Source organism: Rhea americana, unplaced genomic scaffold, assembly GCF_003343005.1.
Source record: "Rhea americana isolate MKP2758 unplaced genomic scaffold, rheAme1 scaffold_86, whole genome shotgun sequence".
NCBI classification, from domain to species: Eukaryota; Metazoa; Chordata; class Aves; order Rheiformes; family Rheidae; genus Rhea; species Rhea americana.
The window spans coordinates 1,402,127-1,424,852 of record NW_028187044.1 but is presented as its reverse complement, the minus strand read 5'-3'; the positions used below and the strand labels follow the sequence as shown (position 1 = coordinate 1,424,852).

The 22,726-nt window shown below is 38.9% G+C and overlaps 1 protein-coding gene across 3 annotated transcripts in view; it reads left to right on the top strand.

Moving 5' to 3' along the window:
* Positions 1 to 6,964, top strand: part of PARG (poly(ADP-ribose) glycohydrolase) — a 76,815-nt gene extending 69,851 nt beyond the window's left edge. For all 3 annotated transcript variants that reach the window (XM_085323684.1, XM_085323683.1, XM_085323685.1), the window contains exons 17-18: positions 2,879 to 3,007; positions 3,798 to 6,964. In XM_085323684.1, coding sequence (XP_085179810.1) covers positions 2,879 to 3,007; positions 3,798 to 3,964 — 296 coding nt within the window. In that variant the 3' untranslated portion in view covers positions 3,965 to 6,964. The remainder of the gene's footprint in view (positions 1 to 2,878; positions 3,008 to 3,797) is intronic.
* Positions 6,965 to 22,726: the final 15,762 nt, after the last annotated feature.

Sequence of the window (22,726 nt, the reverse complement as noted above, 5' to 3'; positions counted from 1 at the left end):
ACCAAAGAAAGGTTCCTTTTCATGGGTTGAGTTCACAGACACTTCCTGCACAGTCCTAAATGACAAAGATGTTTATCCCTTTTGTCCTAAAATGTTGTATAAGGTTATTTTGAACCGCAAGTTCTCTGTGTTTTCACTTCATCATGGCCAAACCTTTTACAGTGGAGAAGAGTCTTCTGCAGTTTACAGAGTATCATAAATATATGATACTCTGTAAAATATATATATATATATATATATATCTTCATTTCAGAAGATATTTTAGAAAACTGAGGTTATCATACTACAGTTTCACTGAACCCAAGGAAAAAACTGTTGCTGGCTACAAAGGCTAGACAATGTGTTGCGTATTTTGTAATATAAAAATATGCTTTTTCCTATAACATTGTTTAGATGCACACAATTTTCATTTCAATTGTAGTACCTGGATCTGTAGCAGAGACTTTAGGACAACCGAATAAGCCCGACTTTGTAAGTGAAAGACCTGATATTTTAACAAAACAGATGGATCCCAGTTAAATTGTAGATATTTTCACAAGTTTTCAGTATGGACATAGGACTTGAAGTATTGAAAAAGTATTTTTATATAACTGAGAGAGGTTGGAAGATTTTGGCTAATTTTTCAGACCAGAGGATAAATTAACAGGTTGTAGATGTAGAGGGTATGTTTAATTGTCTAAAGATCAGAAGAGGGTTTTTTACTGTTTAAAATGCAAAGGAGACAATGTGAAGTCAGGCATTTTGTAAATACATAAATGTAACTTTGAAGGATTGTGAGAAAATACTGTTTACCTGAATCAGCGCTCTTATCTAGCTGAGAAAACAAGAGCTCGTTGGGAAAGCTATCATCAGCGTTAGACCCTTGTGGAACTGGTGGAAGAAAACAAAGCTTGCATCGTGCCTAGTGTAAACGCATGTGATATGGTGGTGCTACAGCGATGGCATTGTCTATTCTGTAAACTTAGAATTACAATGATACAAAAATAATAGATGTTAATTCCAGTGCAGCATTGTGATCCTCCTGGCCCAGCTTCCTCTGGTGCCACTTTCCCCGTGCCGATCTCTCCAGGCTTCTGCTGCCCCATGTGCTGCTGCTGTGCCACAGTGTGGGGAGTGCTGAGGGGCGCCGTGGTCGCTGGCCATAACCCCCTTCCCTCCAGAAGAAGGGACTGGAGCACAATGAAGTTCTCCGGCATGTGAAGACCTGGGTCCCTAGAGGGGTCTGGGTTGTGCTGGAGCTGTGGCCTTGCTGGGTGGTGGAAGAAAGTGCACCCTCCTTTCAGGAAGAGTTAGATGAGAGCGGGCCAGCTGGGCTGAGGGGCGAGAGGCCCCCTGTCCCCGTGCGTGGACTTGGTCCCCGCCGCTGTGACGCTGCCCTTGGTAGCAGGGCGCTTCCAGCGGGTATTACATACTGTCAGTGCCCAGGAGATGCTGAAGCCTGACTCTTGTCAGAACTGTTTGGCCCTTGTTTCATGAGATTTAGAGCAAGTCAGAATAAACAGCAGGGTTTTCTCAATGCTTTTTGTGTAAGGCAAAACTGTGTAGTTTGTTTRTAATGAAAATGAAGATTCATTAGATTCTGTTCCCCTATGCAAGCTAGTTAATTAGGCCCTTTAAAAACCGAACTACTGAAGCTTTACCAAATCCACAGCTGGTTCAGTAGTTTAATTAAAATACCATTCCCAGATTGAGATTAATTTCATATGTGAATCATGTAATTTATAATTTTAGCTATGAGTTTACAAGAGTTTTTTTGATTAAAGACTGCAGTATTTTATTAGGTCTCTGTTTAAAAATGTGAGCTAAGCTATGAACAGCTTTCTGTTTAATTTTCACTAACTTTTCTGCCGGCTTAGCGAATGGAATTAGCTCAGTGAGATGTCTGATGAGCACCTGAGATGCTGCAAAATAGGTAGGAGGTTGGTGGGAAGAGGAGAATGCAGGTGGGCAGAGCCACCCTCTCCAGTTGCAGTGAGATTGTCTCAGCTGCCTYACTGATCAGGACCCTGGATGGTTTCTCAACATAAAGCTTAAAAAAATCTCTCTTTCTGAAAAAGGGAGCATTCTTCGTTCTCTTCCATATAGAAAAACAGAGTCTAAGTTAATTTTGTAATGTTACCTATGAACAGAAYATGGGATGCAGCTTGGTCCAGTTGGTTTCAAGATAAAGCTAAAAATTAAAGAACCTGCATTGCATTCATGACACCATCAGCCACTTTTTATAGGTCAGAATGAGCTATCATATTATATGCTACATACTTTTATTATCGATTAGATGGAGACTGAATTGTACTGTAAGAGGCTGCAGCATCATAGATTTCCTCTTGGGAGATGAGGTTGGGTCAGCCYTTTCCAGGCAGAGTCTGGCACTGTCCCGTTACATATTGCTTACTTAGTAAAAAGGGTTTGCTCCATTTTTTCTTAAGGATGGCAGAGAATGGAAATCGTCATGTGCTGGTGGTTGTTCTTTACCCCTTTCTTGCTGTGACTTAACCCAAGTACCTTAAAACAGGATATAAAATGGTGCTCTGTGTTTTCTTGTGCTGTTGTACCCACTCATTGGATAGCTAATGGTTGATTGCTACTTGGAAGAAAATTTTTTTTCTTCCAAGTTGTTTTCTGAACAGAAAGATGTGTGAGGTGGTTGTCTCTTGTGACTCCAGCAGAATACTTCAACCCTCTTACCTGCAGTGTCTGGTTTTCTTTACTTTGTTTTAAAAGTGGGAGTAATGCTTACCCACCCAGTGGTTAGACTGCTGTGCAGTATTCACCTGGAGATAGTGGTGWGATTATTTCCTGTAGGCTTAGGATGTGCTTTTCCCTTCAACAAATTGTTTTATTCCATATTCACCTGTGTAATCCCTTTCTGTTCTTTCAGCCTTAATACAGATACTGGCAGCTGCTGAGGCTGGACGTGATATTGTTTATTTTACCTTTGGAGATGTGGAGCTGATGAGAGATATTTATAGCGTGCATACTTTTCTCTGTGAGAAGGGCCAAACTGTGGGTGAGCACAAAAAAAATCTTTTCATACAGCAGAGAGATTTAKCCTTCTTTAAGTGGAAATTGTTTAGTAAGAACTATTGTCATCAAGTCCCAAGCAAATTAGTCTTAGTTTATTTGCACCTATTTCCAATGTTGGGGAGCTGCTCTGATCCAGGGTCAACTGAGAAGTGTTAATTTGTTACAAGAGATTCTGAATCCTTGTAAAAGATTAACACTTCTCAGTTGACCCTTGGGATTCATGCCCCAGAACTTGGAAAATCTTCGCTATATGCAGTAAAAAGAAGGTTTACAAAGTTAGTATAATTTATTATTATTTGAAATACTTCAAAAAAAGGAAGATTTGCTTACACATTCTTGATAGAGATTTGTTTCATAATGGTTTTGGCTTGATCATGCAAGATGAATTAGTAGCCAGAACTATTATCCGGTAGCAGTACAAGAAAAGCTGTGTATCCTTTGCCCCACTGTAAATGTTAATAGTGCCTTAACTTCTGGGACAGAAGCACAAAGCTAGCTGAAGGTCATTGGTAAGACGCTCGTAAAGCGTATGTGTGCAAGCTAACGTTCAGGTTGTGCAGAAAGCTCAGGGAGATCCGCTGTGTGTTGTGAAAGGCCTGCAAAGTGTCCTCCCTGTATAGCTCTCTAGCTCCCCTGTCACTGCTCCTTTAAAAAGATGTTTGTAACCACTCTCTCAGCACAAATGTGTGCTTCTGTTTACAACTGCAGTCATGCATTCATCATATGGTATAATCTCACATTTTTAAAAATGTATTTTTCTTTTCATTTTTAAGGGGACATTTATAGGCTATTACTGAGATACTACAATGAAGAATGCAGAAGTTGTTCTACTTCAGGACCAGATGTCAAGCTGTACTCTTTCATATATAGCACCATTGAGTCCTATGCAGATTCTACTGATGATGATGATGAAGAAAAAGGATTGTGCTTTGAGGATTAAAATAAGTATGTTTAATCAAAACATTGTTTCTCTCCTCCCACTGGCATATTGTTTGAATTACYGGATGTAACATACAAATTGGCTTAACTTAATACGTATTGACTTCATTGATAGTGTTGCATGTATCATCCAAACAAAAATCAAGCTTTGAGAGAGAGAATTTTTTTGTTTGATGGTTTCATACATGAAAATCTCGTTCATATGCATAGGGAAAGGATTTCATTGGTAAATCCTGTTTGCATTATACCTTGTTCAGCAGGAAATTTTAATATATCTGCATTTCAGTCAAGAAATTACTGAAAAACTTCAAAATATTTCCCAGTATTACTTTGCATTTATTTTTGCGCATCCTTACCTGTATTTCTTATGTAATTTTAATGCTGGAGTAGAAGGAGCCATGTAAGTCTTGGGATGAATAAGAAGTTAGCATGAAGGAGTAGAGCAAACCTGAAGTACAGGAGAGCAGGAAAAGGAGAAATACAATCAGAGTCAGTAGAAATAGAGGGAAACACTTTCACATGAAACTTTTAAAACCTTCTAAATTTTATTGGACCTGTCTGTGACAATATTGAACAAGGTCTTAAACATACTAGTATATCTGAAGTTTCTCAAAGTTCATTGTTGTTGGCAATATCATTTGAATTCAGGTCTGCTAACTGTGTTTATATTCTCATATCAGTCCTCCTTTACTGAAATATTCACATACAGAAGCGTAAGATGCAGATGGGATGATTTGGGTGAGTAAATGGAAATCACATATCAGTGTGCACAATGTCTTCAGGCTACAAATAAGAAAAAAGTTGGAACATAATGTCTTGTTAGGAACTTGTGCCTGGGTCTTTTTAGATGTATGAAAGACTATAATGAATAGAGATCAAAAGATGTCTGAAAAAAAAAAAACTGTGCTATTGCCATCTATGTGAATACCAAATGAATGTTGCTGTAGTACATTAAATAAAAATTAATAGTTTACACAAGACTTCAGGTACATCAGTGATAAAACTTTTCCAGGCCAGGACAAGGCCAGTCCAGTGAAAGGTTTGTCTCCTCATTGTTCATCCAGAGTTGAAGCCCAAATTGTTAAGTTTAGCCTCATCTGTGTTAGATTTCTTTTGTCTGGTCTGTCGTTGTTACAACCAGTTTAGCAATACGAGCAAAAACCAGCTGCAGGAAACGTAGTGAGCTAAGGCACTGGTATCAACAAATCCTTTGGGTTTGTGTCTGATGGAATCTCTCCGAGCCTGCAATATAACATAACTAAATGCTGGAAGCTGTTGGGAGTCTGGCTTAAAATAACACCTTCACTGTTGGAGCCGCACTGGTAGTAGCGACAGTGAAGAGTTTGGGTCATTTACAAATACTTCAGAGTGCTACACCATTGCATTAGTGCTACAGTGGGCAGCTTGGAAGTTTGCTGCTTGGAAGTTGACCCAGCAGCCTAAGCAATTTCTTCCCATCATTCCTGTGAACTGTTTAGTTTTCTCTACCCACATCCATTATAACAAAGAAAAAAATTGGGACAGGATTTCAGGTCCTTTACTTTGTTCACAGCTTATGTCCTCAGAGGTAGCAAAAATAGTTTTTCCTGCTCCTAGTGTTCCAGCATTAGCTTAGATCTTGGCAATAGGAATAACACTGTTATAAGCTCCTATTTTGGCATTTAGTTCAACTATGATAATGTTTCTAGATGCAGTGCTGATGATAAATATACCCTGATAATTAAGACAAGTAATGGAAAATTGGTGCTATTTGCCAAACCTTCCTCACCTTACTGCTCAGGATTTCATATAGAAAAAATAAACAAAATCTGTTCCTGAAAAACTGGAAGAAAATATAGCAAAAAGCTTTAGGTGGCTAGGTATGACCTCCCTTTTCTTGTAAATAAGAACATCTTCATTAGTGCAATATTTATTTTCATCATGGGGGAGAAGAGATTTTTTGTTTATGAAAAATGTACCAAATAAGATAGCGCAAAATTCTACATCAGCTCTAGAAATAGAAAAATACATTTAACTTTGGAAAGATTCTTTCAAGATCATATTACAGTGTATTCAATAAAGAGAATTTTTGCAGTATCTASTATTTCCAGGATAATCCTACTATAGTCTATAATTTCACTGATACACTGAAAATCCTCAGATTTTCTAACATGGAGAAGAACATCTCTTATTTGAGGTCATTCTTCAGAATATGCTTCCCATACTTTTTTCCTGTGAAATATGGATGTAGGGACAGGCTAAAAGGCAAATAAGAGTTAAGAAGCTAAGTGTTAGATTCCTGTCACTTTCTAATTTGAAAAAAGAACTAAACTGCCCAGAATACTGCATCAGTGTGGAAGCAGGAATTTTGGATCAGTCTAATCTGTGCTCTGCATCTTATTTACGTTTCCATCCAACTACTACTCTCCATTTCTAAACTACCTGAAATGTTTTCTTTAGCTAGAGATGTTATTTTGGTGCTCTACATGAAATGATGTGAAATGGAGATGCTGATGGCCTCTTTGTGCCCCCTAGTAAATTTCAGTTTCACTCTTCTAGAAACCTGTTTATGGAGTACTCTTTTTTTGTTGTTGTTGTTGTTGTTTTTTTTATTATTATTATTATTACGTTAGGGATTCTCGCTATATGATTTCAAATAAACTTCTACCAAAACTGTTTTATACTTGTTTTAGCAGCTAAATTGAATGCTTAATATGAAACAACGAAGGGTGGTCATTTAGATTGCAGTGTTGCCTCATAATCAAGTTTGGTGTCAGAGCACGTCTGTTTGTTTTATGGCTCTTRCACCTAAATTCCTCAGTTATGAGGTGTTAGTTATGAGGTGTTCTTATCTAACGATGAGGACCCGTTACTGTATATATTAATTTATAAACTGTTGAAGTGTTGACATTCTTTTAAACCTACAGTTTATGCATCATTATATTATATTGATTTTTCTGGATCTGTATGCTAATGTTTACATGATTTTGTAGGAATACAATTAAAAAATTCTGACAAGCAATATCGTCTGCTTTTTGCTCTCCTTAATATACTTTACAGAATATAAATTCTGGCACACTTGACTGTACACTGTACAATGCTAAAGATAGTTCTAGTAGTAGATTTAATAATTAAAATGAAGTTTGCCCCATAAAATATTGTAACGAAGTAATCTGTTCTTAGTATATAATATTTTAGGAGTTGATCAAGACTTTATAACAACTTAAATGGACTGAAACAGCTGTGTATTTCCAGTGCAAACTAACCGAGAAGGTGTGAACATGAATGTGAGAATTCATAAGCGTAAATGTATATGACAATATGTAGGCATCTGGATGTTAAATTCCTAATTTGCCTTTGGAAAGTGATCATTTAACCATCCTTTGATCTTCATGAAGAAAATATAACTAAACAAAATACAAAATTGAATAAAATTAAATAATGAACATGTTGCTTAAATGTTTGCAGGGTTTGTAAAAGTAATGTCCTCCTAAATGGAAAGTAGTAAACTTTTTTTCTTTTTTAAAAAAAAAAAAAAAACTTGCTTTAAACTAAAAAGGAATTAATTTTTTAGCCTTACAGAACAAATAAAACAATTTCTGGCTGCTCATGAGCTTTTACGTATATCTGAACTTTGAGTTTGTAATATTAAAATTAAATAATTTAAGATTTACCATACAGCAGTGACTGTAAAAAAAACTTAGATTTCCTTCTGGAGATTTTAGCATTTTGTGTTGTTCCAGCAAAATGTACTAACGGTTTTCGTCTAGATCTTCCGACTTGTAGAGTAAGAAGTGAAAGTTATGTTTGGCTAAGGAAATTACTGTTTATAGTCTCAGCATTGCCAAATGTGCAGTTTTCCTCTCTACTTTGAAAGAAGGAAAAAAGAATGGAAGAAAGGCATATTTTTTTGAGAAGTGCTGTTGCAGAACTAGGAAAGAAAATGCACTTGCAGTCTGTAAGCAGCCAGCAGTTTTACTATCCCAGAGGATCAGAGATATGAGTCAGTTATGTGCTATCTTAAAGCAGAGCATCCCAACTAATTATAATACCAAAAAATAATAGTGTTTGCTTATGTGGGGGTTGGTGAACCAAAGCAACAGCTTAAAATGCAAGTTCTCCATTACCTTGAGCAATTGGATTTTTTTTTTTGTTTTTTGTTTTTAACTTGTCCAAACTGGCTGAGGACATGAATTGAGATTTTTTGCATATGCAAATATTACACAAATCAGCATAATAAAAAACAGCCTCAAGGTAGTTCCAGTGAAAATTCCTTGGTGCTGCTCCTTTATTAGTAAGAGGTCCACTCAGTGATTGCACCTTCCTACAGTTGCTCCCTTTATTCTGCTCTATTTATGACCCTATTTATCTTCTAGAGTAAGTGCTATACCCAGAGTTGAAGTGCATTAGGTAACTTAAAGAACATGCGAACACATGCAATATATTTACTGAAGGAAGTTCTGGGACAGGCASAATTGTCTGTGTGGTGTTCATAGAAGTTCAGTCTGCAGTGGCAGGCAAAACAGGGCCTGATAACAAAGACTGCAACGGTAGGAAGCATGGAGGAGGAGGTTTGTTGAGGAAGTACAGCTGCAAGGTCTCTTTCCCCGTGGCCTTTGTTTTTCTTCTGTCTGAATTGCAGACCACAGGTGTCCCAGCTGTCAGTTCTCAGATGCAGGAGTCCCTGACAAGCAAGGTTCACAACAGGTGATGTTCACGTTCCAAGCAGTTTCCAGCTCCCCTCCATCCTGAAGCCTAAGCAACTTTCTGCGAAGGAGCAATGGATGAGCGGATATCGGACCTTGGGGATACCAAGCTGCTATAAATTCTTAAGGTTTAGCAATGTATTTCTGTGTAATCCAGCATAGGTGATGCAATATTTGCTCTGGATAGATGGCTGTTTTAAATAAATGAATAAATTAAAATGAAAATTAAAATCTATCTAAAGTTTCCTTTCACTATTACGCAGCACATTTTTGACAAGAGCAAAAACATACATAAAATGTTGGAAATTACAAGATGCTGCAGCTGTCTGAAGTTTCCTTAACTAAAACTTGAGTATTTATGGTCTTGTTTTGTGCTAACAGTGTTTCATGCTCATTTATCATTGCTTAAGTGAGTGTGACCTGGAAGCAATATAGGAGGTATCTGTCACTGATAACTCCATTACAGCAATACCATCAATTTCTGGTTAACTGAGCTGTCAGCTGGGGTTATATTAGATGGTTCTGATAGGTGACACTCGGTGCACAGTTAAAGGAAGCTCTAGTACGACCCCAGTCCTCTTGACGATATTTTGGTGTAGTACTGCGATGTTAATGGATATGCAGGGGTAACAAACATGCTGTGTTGTGTATACTGGCAGTTGATACATGTATTATAGGAGCTTAAAGGAGCCATCACAAACTACTAGAGCAGAGATTGTTACTATATAGTAACAATCAGCTGTATATCCACCAAACAGAGAATGGGGGAACCTGTGCCCAAAAAAAAAAAAAAAAAAAAAAATTGCAGTATCTCTACAATGAGTCTCATTTTGATTGCTGGCTATCTTACAACCAGAGTTCACATTCATCAGCATTTTATAGACCAGTTCTTCTCCAGACCAAATGAGTTTCACTGAAAACATTTTCCATAGCTAATTTGCCTAACAAAAAACATAAACCCTTAATTTTCTAATGTAAAGCAAACATTATTTTTTTTTGGAATATGTAAGTGCACCGCTTTGCTATTCAAGTTTTCAGGGCAATGGAGTATATTGAAGGCCTTCTTTCATCRTGGGTAACTGACTATATAGATGTTACTGAAAATCCATAGATATCTTCCTGCCACAAGCAGTAAATGTTGGATTGTATAAAGCTCATCTTGGAGAGCTCCTGTAACTGCAAAGGAGGCAACTGCTTTGTACGAACTTTCTGCAGATACTTTTTCTACCCTGTTTTCAGGTATATTCTTGTGAGAAGTTCAGATCAATGACATATTTTTTTCTTCATTATGTAACTACTTGACGTTTTTATTGGTATTATAGCAATTACTCCTTTTGCCATAATTATTATCAAAATAGGATTCTGCACAGATGAAAATGATGTTCTCTAAATGGAAGGAGAGCAAAAAAAACAGTAGAGCAGTTATTGTTTGAAGTCCATGTTTAAAGTTTACTAAGAATCATAATGTAGTGCCTGTTAGGTGTGTGTTTGTTTGTTTGTTTTCCTCAAATCAACCTTTACTTTGCCAAGATTTGCAGAGAGGGCAGAGTATACTTCAGGGAGGCAACTGAGTTTTGTTTCTGTGTTCCCATTTCTGGATTGTCATCACCAGCATGTTGGTGTCCAAGAATGAGTACCTGTATCAGTTACCTTAAGTGCCTGTCTGATGAATGTTTCTGTTTCTGAAAGACTGTCCTGATTGCCTGTTTTAGTCTGGCTTAGTTTATAAGAAGAARAACAAAACAAAACAAAACAGAAAAGGGGATATTTTTCTGCAAACAGAAATCTGAGCTCTGACCAGATCCAGGTAAGTCACGCTCATTTTGGAGTTCAATGAGGAAACAACAAGGATAAGCACCTTATGTGGACATGACATAAGGTATACGTGCTACCTTCTAATTAGCAATCAGATTCATGGCAAATTTTCTCTAGGCTGCCTTGTTACGGTAATTTTTTTTTCAGTTTTGTGTATCTGGAATACAAAAAGAACCAGGTTCCTAGTGAGGTATTTTCACCTCCTTGTGCATCTTCATGAGTAACAAATGTTCCGATGTTAAATCAGTCCTGAGTAGCTTTATAATCTTCAGCAGCTCGGCTGGTAAGAAATTGTACAGAGAACCCAGAGTGTTTCCTCTTGCAGGCACTGGCTTTGCAGGACTGAATATAAAAATCTTCTCCCATTGCAGGAGTCTGAGGAGCTGCTCCACTCAGATAGGAGATTCATCTGTTGAATTCAGCTGTTTCGCTATTTTCACATTACGTGTGCTTACACAGGAACATTCAGGCAAGTTAATTCTCTTCAACTGTGACATTTATGTGGGTTATACCTAAACAGAATGCAACTTTGTTTACTTCCCATTGGGAGTGAAGGAAGCCAAACCAAATCAATTTTGAAGCATGTCCACTTAGGATTTAGATGTAGTTTATCTAATCTGCTTTAGAGATGCATTTAGAAAACCTTTCTGTATGTCCTTATATGGATGAGGACGTCACTCTTTTTCAGAGGAACACTGTGCTTTAAGCTGGGAGTCGATGGGCAGTGCTAAACATGTCCATTTCTTTCATTCATCAGATCATCTTGACACACCAGATACAATAAAGATACTGTRTAAATCAAAGTGTTTGACCATGGCAAGAAATTCACTGTGCTAAGATTTGAAGACTTACATTTCCAAAATTAAATGTTAAGAAAACTGCTTTGAATAGCTGAATTCTGTTATTGAATGATGACACGATTTTCCTTAATGTACTAGGAATTGATTGGATCTAAACCAAAATGTCATGGAAATAAATTAAGATAATTGTAAATGTTTTGCACCCTTTTCTATAAAGGATAAGGTCCTAACAAATTGTATTTTCAAATTCAGAGCTAACTCCATCTTCAAAATGCCGGCATTGTAAGGTAATTAGCCTGTTCAAGTTTTAAGTCATTATTTTGCCTGTTGCCTGAGGAATTTTATGGCAGAACAGTATTAATAAGATGCCAAGAGTACAGATTTCTTAAGTTAATCTCTGTCATGAACAGAAATCATACAAGCAAATTGGCATTTTCATTCATAATTACTTGACCTACTATAAATATGGGTCAGGAATGAAAATATGCTTGATTTTATGTTTTATGAAAAATGAAAACTCTTACATTTTCAGGAAAAAGACAAAAATTCATTGTTTCCTGAGAAAGGATTGAACATACAATTTTGAGTAAAGGAGACTTCTAATTCTTCCACCTTGTAAATCTCAGCTAAATGGCATTTGGACTTTAATGTTGGTGATGACAATTCCTTCAGCATTTGTGATGAAAGAAAGACCTACTGATTGATTGGGGCTGTGTGCGCCTCATTCCACTAACCCCACGTATACCAAAATAACAGCCAAAACTAGGAGGTTAAATTTAAAATGTAACAGATCAAGAGGTTTTTTTGCTATCTGAAATTCAAACATTTTGATTGCAGGCAATCAAGAGGACTATTTTTTTTTTTTTAATGAAAACTAAGTGCCTCATAAAGTCATTTGACTTCAGCATCTGGGCTTTAAATCTTTTGACTTATTTCTTCCTAAGTTTTTGAAGGCTCTAAATCATTTATCAGTCACTGGCATGTGAGATTTGAAAACAATCAGATGATCTTGCACCTTCTGCATGTCGTTTTCAAAGCTGTTATTTTTAATATCTGGCAGCAGGAACCTCCTGTGCCTGCTAGGAAGGCTTTTGGCCCCAATAGTTTCAAGGCTGATCAAATTCTGTTTCCTTTAAACAAGCATCCACCTCTTTTTGCTTCAAATCTTGATTTCATGTGGCCTTCAGATAACCTCAAAATGTTAATAAATCACTTCTAGATTGGTTTCTGCTACAATCCAGTAAAAGCTCCTGTGTAAAACTGTACCCATGAAAGATGCATAGTCTGTGACCAAAGTAATGCATTTATATACTTAGATGAATAGTATAAGGCTTTGCTGTTCTGAAAACTCATATGGTCATGACATGATAGAACTATGACTTAAGGAAGTTAAAGCCAAATTTAAATTCTTATCTCTAATAAAGTTAAGTTAATGCTTTATTGAATGATATGCATAGAAATGGCTGGATCGCAGGGACCAGCATCTTGAAAGAATGAATCCGCTAGATATTCTCTGTTTTCTTGGTATTTCTTTAGGGCTCAGAGACACGATGCAATCAGTAACTATCAGCCAAAGTGTCATAATGATATTTAATAGGTCGTATATTAAAGCATTTACAAAAATGAATGTCCAAGTCATCCCCATGTACTGGAAATTAAAGCAGGCTGAGAGAGAGAACAAGGCAGAAGGAGGTAAGGGACTTAGGCTGGTCACTTGATGAGTCAGTGTTAACAAGGCACAGGTAGTGTCTTTTACTAACAGAAGTAAAACATGTGAGAGGCACAAAATGAGACTTCATGGATGACATCCACAGGTGTTTTGCCCATGCTTGAGAAAGTGTTAATCGCTTGTTCRCAGAAGTGCTTTCTTTGTCTCTGTGCTCTGTACGATGGCCTTGTGTGCCCGCTCCTCCGCAGCGTCTAGCCAGTGATCTCAGCTCTGTGGCCTCAGCAGTTCACTCTGTCTACAGGAGGATTCGTAATTCAGTCTCCCTGCTCACTCCCCCTAAGCCTCCACTGCCAGTGGTGACAGCATGTGCCAGCTACACTTAGTGGCTTTACACTACTGTCAGCTTCAAACTTATTTACTTAAGACCTGAGCTAATCACAGTCCCCGAAATGATGTACAATCCTTGTTCTTCAGTGCTAGATCTTTCTCTGGCTACAGTGTGCAAGGGTGGTAATGAGCGAGTATCATGGTTTGCTACGTGGATTGAGTAAGAAATGATAAGTAGGATTTATTTCTGACTTTCCAAGCACCTTTACAGAGTTTTCACATTTTTTTTTTCGTTATTGACTTCAGTGACAACCTTCCACAGGCACGGTGCAAATCCAAGGGAACTGGTACTATGCAGGAAAGGTCTTCTATTCTTTAAGGCAAGGTCTGTAAATGGCTTAGACTGACATAGGAGTAGGACTAAAAATCCAAACCTAACATTGTTATGATCCAAAACTCATCCCACTGTGGCTCCTGCCTTTGCTTAATGTTCTTCTTCCTCATGTAGTACACTGAAAGCAATAATATGATTAATCAGTCTAGATCTTCACACACAAGCAACTCAAAATGCTTTAAAATGGAACTGCAGTAGAAGTATTTTCATGTTACTGAAATAAATGTCAGAAAGTCATCCATTGTTAGCTGGCCTGAAGAGAAGACCAGAGAACTGAAAACCACTGCAGTTCTGTATCTCCTGCACCACAACTGCCTCATGTTAATAAGCACTAATATAATACAATGAGCGCAGCACTGATGGATGAAGAGTTTGCAAAACAGGAGAACTTCTGTAATGAGGCGGCTTGAACTGTGGAGCAATTTAGTCTGGAAGAAACTTAGAGCAAACTTAGAGCAATTTAGTCTGAGTTGATAAAGCAAGCATAAAAGAACATGATTGCATAGGTTTTGGGTGAGTTGTTGCATTTTTTCTAAAACATCAACCTTATTTTTCCTAAAAACTATTCAATATATGGTGGCTGCCAATGGATCTGTAATTCATATGAACAGTAAACTCACCTTGATAACTAAGATACACAACCTATTCCCAGTTCTATGGGAGAAGAATTTTACAGTAAAATATAGGCAACAAACGTTAAAGAAAGCATAGAACTGTTTCAGCTGTGAGTAAGAATCACTCTCTAATATTGTCTAGCTACTTTCAGCCCTGTGAACATAATGTTCTCAGATGGCCACTGTCAGGAAATAAGAAATGATTGTTACTCTGCTTGAAATAGATTTGATATTTACACCTCACCCTTGAGCCCCTGGATGTTTTACATTAACGCTTACTAGAGGTCCCTTTGGCTCAAGCAACTGAGGAGAAAGGTTGGGGGTTGCAAGAGGAAAGCACTAGAAAGAAATTATGAAGTCTTAACTGTACAACAGGCTTGGAGAGCAGCTTCAAAGGATTCCATTAAAAAAAMCAGATTTGGTGCCAGAACAAAAGTAAACAGAAAAGGCTGTTTAGTTATTGCAGAATAACTCAGTAGGGACAGTGCATCTAAGAGAACTCTAGCTTTGAGGCACAACATGGTGTTGATTAGTGCAAATAAACCTCATCAAGAGTCACCTTTCAGCAATTACAATCAGACACTGCCACTGGGGCTTCAAAAGCTTCATTAGCAAACTCTCATCCCAATGACAGCTACAAATCTCAGGTACCCTAGAAGTTTTAACTGATCGGGAACTGTCTTGCCTTATTTATTTTCCTCCAAATGAAAGAAATAGCAAGATAATTACACATCCCCTAATTAGGATAAATAGCATTAAAAAGCAAAATAGACACTCTGGGATAAAATGCAGCCAGTGCTATAGAATAAGAGATGAGAGTGTTTTTTTTTTTTTTTTTTGCCAATGACAAAAAAAAAAGGCGTTTTATTTTCATCTAAAGGGACAATCTAAGAAAAAATGCAGTACAATTTGGATGTAGCTGAAATAAAGCTAATCAAAAAATAAATAATGTTTCTTGTTTTATTAGGATTTTCTTATGAAATACCTGCAAATATTGAAAACATTTTTCTAGCAATTTTCTCCTCATCCTTTGGTAAAATAGAAAAAATATTTGCAATCCTTTCCTGGCTAAGGAAAAGGCAGTTGACACTGCTTACTGCATTATCAACATGTCAAATGCTGGTAGGCTTTTTTGCAGCACCAGTGTTGATCTATTTCCATGGTAAGTGGGAATACTTCTTGCYATTTCCCCTGCTAACTTACATACTCACTAATAAAATATTAGGACTAGTTAAGTTTAGTGCTCTTGCCTATTTTAACATGAATTCACATTTGGCAGTTAAAATAATGTACTTCCCTAACCTATACCTTTTTATTGACTTGCTGCTTTGTATACAATGTTGTTACAWGTTTATTCTCATATCTTAATGATAATATAGTGAGATACTAGAGAAATAATTACAGCAATGGCTGTTTTTGTTCTTCGAAGAAATAGACAGTAGGAAGCTACATTTTGCTTATTTTCACTCAATTCCACTGCCTAGCATGTCTCTCTCTAACAGATCCATGACCAGACTGACCAGGATTCCTACAGCATGATTCTATCTAGAAATTCATTTGGAGAATAAAGTTACTTAAAAATAACCTGTTGGCCAGGATCAGTTGGGGAGCAGTCTTCCAGATCTGTCTATTTAGTCTTCCAATAAAACACTCTGTACTTTTAAGATACCGTTTCCCCTGAAGTAATACAGCCTGAAATTTTAGAATAGAGAATAATTAAAAACAAATACACGCAGCAGCATCTCTATAAAGCTACTGATACGAGTTTAACTCTTGAACATCTTGAGCACCTAATGACCTTGGATCTCTTGTGACTTCTGGAGCGTAATTTGTATGAATCATAGCATCTTCACTGAGGTTTGGAGGAATGTTGGCAGTCACCCAGCGCAAACTGCTGCTCCAAGCAGGGTCAGCACTGAGGTCAGGCCAGGCTGTGCTGCGTTTTGACCAGCTGAGTCTTGAAACCTCTGAGGGTGGAGACTGCACACCCTCTCCAGGTCCCTATTCTAGTGCTTGTTTATCCTCAGAGCAAAAAAATGTTTTGCTTTTTCAGTGAAACAGCGGCTCCTGTTTCATTGTCCTTCATCCTCCACTTTCAACTCAATGAAGAGCCTGACATCTTGGTGACATCCTCACTGGTAAGGGAAGTTAGCTCTTAGTTCCCCCAAAGCTGTCCCCTCCCCAGGCTGTGTGGCTGACATGCGTTTAATCTACTGCATACATGAAGCAGAGCAGAATTCGGACCAATTTCTGTGTCCATCAGGCATCTGTCAGGCCACATCTCCTTCACTACAGGAAGTTTATTCTGGGAATTTAGGGATGTTGTTATGTTTGTGGCAAATAAAGCCAGGCTTTATGCAAGCAAATGGAATGAAAACAACCAATATGTGAAATTCATCACATAAACTTATCTTCYGGAGGGGTCAGAGGCAATTAAGATCCTCCTCACATGTTAGATAGGGGAGGGAGAAAAGCTTGATAAACAATACCACTTGACCTAAAAGGAAGATAAAAGCAGCTGGGGGAAATCAGTGAAGCAAATGGGAATCTGTTACTGATTCATCAGGGTCACGGTTTCACTTGCTGACTTTTGTCTTAGTGAACAAAGTCTGCTGAACTTGGCTGTGTACCTGTTACAGCAAGAAACAGCAAGGGGTGATCCCATATATGGGGATCCACTTGAACACACAATCTAAAGCATTAGTATGAAATGTGCTATTTCGAACAAGTGTTCCGACAGTATCTAAGCATGTGTCATTTTAGGGAGTATGATAAAATCACAAAGAAATGTAGTACTGTTACAGCAGTTGCATATCGGTACAAAACAGATCTATATTTGTGCTATTGAGAAACTTTTCTCACTTAATGTAGATATGTCTGCTAGAATAAAAGTAATAGCTGTGGAGCAAAACCAGAGAAGTTCAGATTAGGAATCTGCCAGAGAAAGTGCCTAGTAGCAAGAGGCAGTTGTCAGTTGCTGCTAAATGTAATTTGATAACATGGTATGAACTCCAGGCTGAAAAGTATGTTTACAATTAGTATCTTTTCACACTAATGGACATAAATGGAGCACTGACAGCACAGGGTGCTTAGCAGCAAGCACAGCACTGAGCACTGCACAGGGAAAACATGGCAAGTGATGACAGTATGGAGTACTGGATCAGGGATGGAAGACGAAAGGCTCATGTTAAAATACATTTGATTTTAAATGAGACTTTGTGGTTAGCGTCCTGTGTGAGCTGCTCAAGACACACTGCAGTTCCGGGAGGGGAAGGGGCCAAAGCAGCTATGAATAGCCCAACTAAGGTACCTTGTCCAGGGAAAGCTCTYGTCACATCTTAATTTCAAATATCCCAACTGGGAGGGCTGCAGACAAGGGGGAGAAATGTGGTCCAAAAAAATGGTGCAAATCCCAACTGACAGAATGAGTACCCCTTCTCTGCTTAGAGGTATTAAAGAAGCTTTTTTAGCCCTTATCTGAAACATCTACATACGATAAGCAGCATGAAACAAAAAAGCTAGCTTTGAAAACAAGGGAGTGAATCATTCTTTGGAGCTGTTTGGTCTAGAACATTCAAGTATTTTAAGCCTCAAATTTAAATATTAAACCAGCCTAATGTCCACATTCCTGTAAGATATTCACTGTTTTTTATTGTTCGGTTCAATATGAGAGTGTGTTTTACCATTTCCAAATTGCTTTATTTTAAGAAGAGGTGCAACTCTAGATTTTCATCTGTGTTAGACTGTATTCTTAATGCGTAATAAACACATTGGGAAATAAAAAAGTAAAATGGAGTCTCTGTGCTTAGTCAAAGAGAACTTCTGGTAAGCATTGTTTCTAGCAGAATTATATTATAAATAACAAGGAAGAGTTGCCAAAAATGTATAAATATATCTATCTCAGGAGGGGGAGTTATTAATGAGATTGTCCTTCTRTAAGTAATCCTGTGCCCAGACCACCTCCTATGAGATTACCCCTTGAAGAAACAAGCCTACTGAGAAGTCATGCTGTGTTATAGAGAGAGTTGTGTGAAGCAATTAACCACGGGAACTATGATGCTGCTGATTGCAAGTAGTTGCTGATCCAGCAAGGAAAACTGATGTACCAAAAAACTAGCAAGGACACAGGTAAGACATTACAGGAGTGGCACAGTATTACATGGTAGGACAAATGATGGATCAAGTTGCATCCTTTATTGTTTGAGCGAACAGACGGGTGATGTGGTGTATTTCAAAAAACGCTCTGATCTTAGTTTTGTTAAATTACATGCCTGAGAGAAGATATAAAAGAGACAGAAATGAATAAGAAAGCATATCAGCTTAAAACTGACATGCTACAGAAAATAAGGATAAATTTCAAACTAAATCACGATGAGAAATTGTGTCCTTCCGCACGTCAGACAATGACACATTTGGCTTCCATTTCAGGGGTACTGTCATGGCTACCCTAGGTTACATATTTTATCCAATGTCTCCTGTGTTCTCAGTATTGAGCTGGTGTGAGAGCAATGCTAAGCAAGCTTGCTCACTGGGCTCTGTGTCTGCTGTGAGTTGCAGTTTCTGCAAGTTTTCTTTTTACTGATGGACTTCTATTCCAGCCAATTTCAAAGTGTGATAGTTTAACAGGAAGCAAACACAAGGTATGTATCTTTTTAGGGGTCGGGAGAGGAAGTTAAGGGTTTAAGTGGATACATAAACAKGCAGGTAAACCGAGAATTGTAATTGGAAAACGTAAGAATTAAAACTTAAATTATAAGAAAATAGCTCATCAGCTGTCACAGGGGCTCGCTAGAGAGCAAACAGATCAGTCACCAAGGCTTAGAAGGTCCAGAATGGTGGAAAAGTGACAAAAAACAAATAAAGGAAAAGAAGTAGCAGTAATGCAGTTTCTTAGAAATTAAGAGAAGATGTAGGTAGGTGCTGAAATTTGATTCTTACAACAGCGATGTGTGGCGGAGATGTGAGGGAAATCAATATTTCAATATTGGAGAATTTGTAAGATGATCCAAAGCACATTAAAACAATTAGAAGTTTGCTGTTCAAGCACACAAATACCTTCTGTGTGAAGAATGAAAAAAAAGGTGAAAGACAAACAAAAATGTTCTGAAATTATAAAGGCTTCAGGGAACAAAACATGCACTCAAAACATACTGTAAGACCTTAATGCCTGTTCAAGCATATTTACCCTGTTCAGTGCAATGGTATTCAAACTCAGATTTGACATGTGTGTTTCCCTCTGAGTAGATGGGAGGTCTGCTTGTCCTCACTGTAATTTTTAATTGAGTTTATGTTCACTTAGCATAACATGATTGCTCTAAAGATGGCTTCTGTCTGTTCATAATGAGGTTAAAACTCAATTAGTAGCTGTAGCATCTAACAATATTTCACSTCTTGCCAGAAGGCTCAACTAGCATATGGCTAGCTGCATGTAACCTGTTCAGCATGCATTTCATGGAAGAATAACAGAGCTCAGAGTTGTGATCAACACCACAGTCTAGCTGGAGGCCTGTAGCTAGTGGTGTCCCTCAGAGGTCAGTACTGGGTCCAGTCTTGTTCAACTTCTTCATCAATGACATGGATGAGGGGACAGAGTGCCTCCTCAGCAAGTTTGCTGATGATACAAAACTGGGAGGAGTGGCTGTGACACCAGAAGAATGCTGCCATTCAGAGGGACCTGGACAGGATCGAGAGCTGGGTGGARAGGAACCTCATGAAGTTCAACAAGGGCAAGTGCAGGGTCCTGCACCTRGGGAGGAATAACCCCATGCACCAGTACAGGCCAGGGGCTGACCTKCTGGAGAGCAGCTCTGCAGAGAAGGACCTGGGAGTGCTGGTGGATGACAAGTTGACCATGAGCCAGCAATGTGCCCTTGTGGCCAGGAGAGCCAGTGGTATCCTGGGGTGCATTGGGAAGGGTGTTGCCAGCAGGTCRRGGGAGGTRATCCTRCCCCTCTACTCAGCCCTAGTGAGGCCACATCTGGAGTCTTGTGTCCAGTTCTGGGCTCCCCAGTACAAGAGAGACATGGAGCTACTGGAGGGAGTCCAGTAAAGGGCTACAAAGATGATTAAGGGACTGGAGCATTTCTTAYGAAGAAAGGCTGCAAGAGCTGGGCCTGTTCAGCCTGGAGGAGATTGAGAGGGGATCTTATCAATGTCTACAAATACCTTAAGGGAGGGTGTAAAGAGGACTGGGCCTGACTCTTTTCAGTGGTACCCAGTGACAGGCCAAGAAGCAACGAGCCCAAACTGAAACACAGGCAGTTCCACCTGAACACAAAGAAAAACTTTTTTCCTGTGAGAGCGACAGAGCCCTGGAACAGTTTGCCCAGAGAGGTTGTGGAGTCTCCTTCTCTGGAGATACCCAAAACCCATCTGGACGTGATCCTGTCTAATGTGTTCTAGCTGACCCTGCTTGAGCAGGGGGGCTGGACTAGATGATCTCGAGAGGCCCCTTCCAACCTCAACCAACCTGTGATTCTGTGATTCATTTTGCAGTAATGACAGGTTCCCCTCACCAGCATGGCAGCTGCCTTCCCTTGTAGCTCTGTGTCTTGGCCTGTCCCACAATGCCTTGTGTGCAGCTTCCTGGGCAATCTAAATATTGTATCACAAGAAACATTAACACAAAAAATTATTCACATCTTCACTCTGCAGTATTTATCAATTTCTTGAAGATACACAACTGCTAAGAAAACGGCTAAGATGATAAAGACTTTGATTTGAGGACTAAGATTTCCTTTCCAGAAGAAAGAATTTTTATTCAAATTAGCTAAATTAGAATGATCAATCATTAATTATAATAATCAACARGCCTCATGAAAAGCTAGGTGATCATTATGCTACAAAGCTATCATTAAAAACCATTGTGCTCCTTTTTAAGGTTTTTACTTGTCATTTCTGCCTAGCTGACCCTGATAAAGTCATTTTTGTAGCATATCCTTTGCACAAAATGAATGATAGCTCTCTTCCACTTCCCCTTCCTTTTAAGGCAAGTCCAGTTTTCCCATTATTCACATCTTCACCTAGAAAATTATCAAGTATGTTGATATTTATGGGATAGTGTCAATATTTACCTGAAATACCAGTTTCAGTGGCAGTACAGACAATTGACCTTGGTTATATGTACAGTGTATCTTGTTGAAGAGTAGGTAAATAACAAATCTGTCATGTTCTGAATTGTCATAGGAAATTCAGGTATTTGTAATTTGAAGATATTCAAGGGAAAAGTTGCCTTAGAACATATAAATAAAGACACTGGCAGCAGGAGGAAAATTGTGAATTGTATTGTCTTGTATGTTAGAACATAATCTGGGATAATAATTCTCTGAAATAAAAATGGCTTAAACACAGTTCCAATCATTTTGTCACTTTATACACTAATTTTGGATAGAAAGTATAAATGTCCTTGAAAATTTTGTATSTCCTTTATGAAACTCCCAGTCATTCCTGTACAACAGCTGTGTAAGCCGTGCAACTTGTATAAACAACTTGTATTTTAGATCTTTACATTGCTGTTTTCCTTCCATGGTCAATTTAGTTATTCATCTGGCCAGTCCACTTTTATATCCTATTTTTAATGAAAAAACTGTTGGGCAGGGATCATCAAAGGACTCCATAGTGTACCTGTTAGTTTAATGGTGTCCTCTGTCACTAATGTCAAGGGCAATTTTTTTTTGTGCTGTTATCTTTATAGGTCTGCAGATAATTAATGCTAGGAAGGTGCAGCATGCCATCTMCAAGGATGGGATAATCTTTATGTCCTCAGGATGCCTAATACTGTGCAGCCACAAGGGTGTCCACTTTACTGCCAATTTTCTTGATAACCCCCACAGAATCTCAAGGGTGAATGTCACTGTTTTTCCTTATTTTCCTTCTTGCCAGGTAGTTCTTCTGTTGTGAGACATTTTGATACAGACTGCCTTTAGTGACACTATTGCTTATTCCAGGTGAACCGCCGGATGTCCCATGTGAGCACTGCACCAGTTCTGCCCTGTTCCCTTCATGACATCTGAGCATGACATTGCCCAGTGCCATACGCTCTCATCTTGCACCAAAAAGCAGATAGCTGGTGCCAATGCATGGGTTTTTCAGAAATTCCTGATCTACAGTTGGAGCAAACCAACACATGCCAGCTGGTCACGGGCCCGGAAAGCGCTTGCCCTTGAGAGGGCTCACCRGGCCCCAGAAGCACTCCTCGCGATCCTCCAAGTTTGCCCGTGTGGTTGGTGCGGAGCCGGCAGCGCAGGTATGGTGCAGCTCACAGAGATGCACGTTGCCCCGCGAGGCACGACTTCTGCCGGCCCGGCCACCCCACGCACCCTCCCGCCGGAGGCCCCGACCCCTCGCGCGTCGTACCGCGCTGTCGCTCGGCCCTCACCTCGCGGAGGCCGCGCCGGCGCGGCGCCGAGCGTCGCCCGCAAAATGGCGCCGCGGCGCCGAGGGCCGTTGTGGGCGGGGCG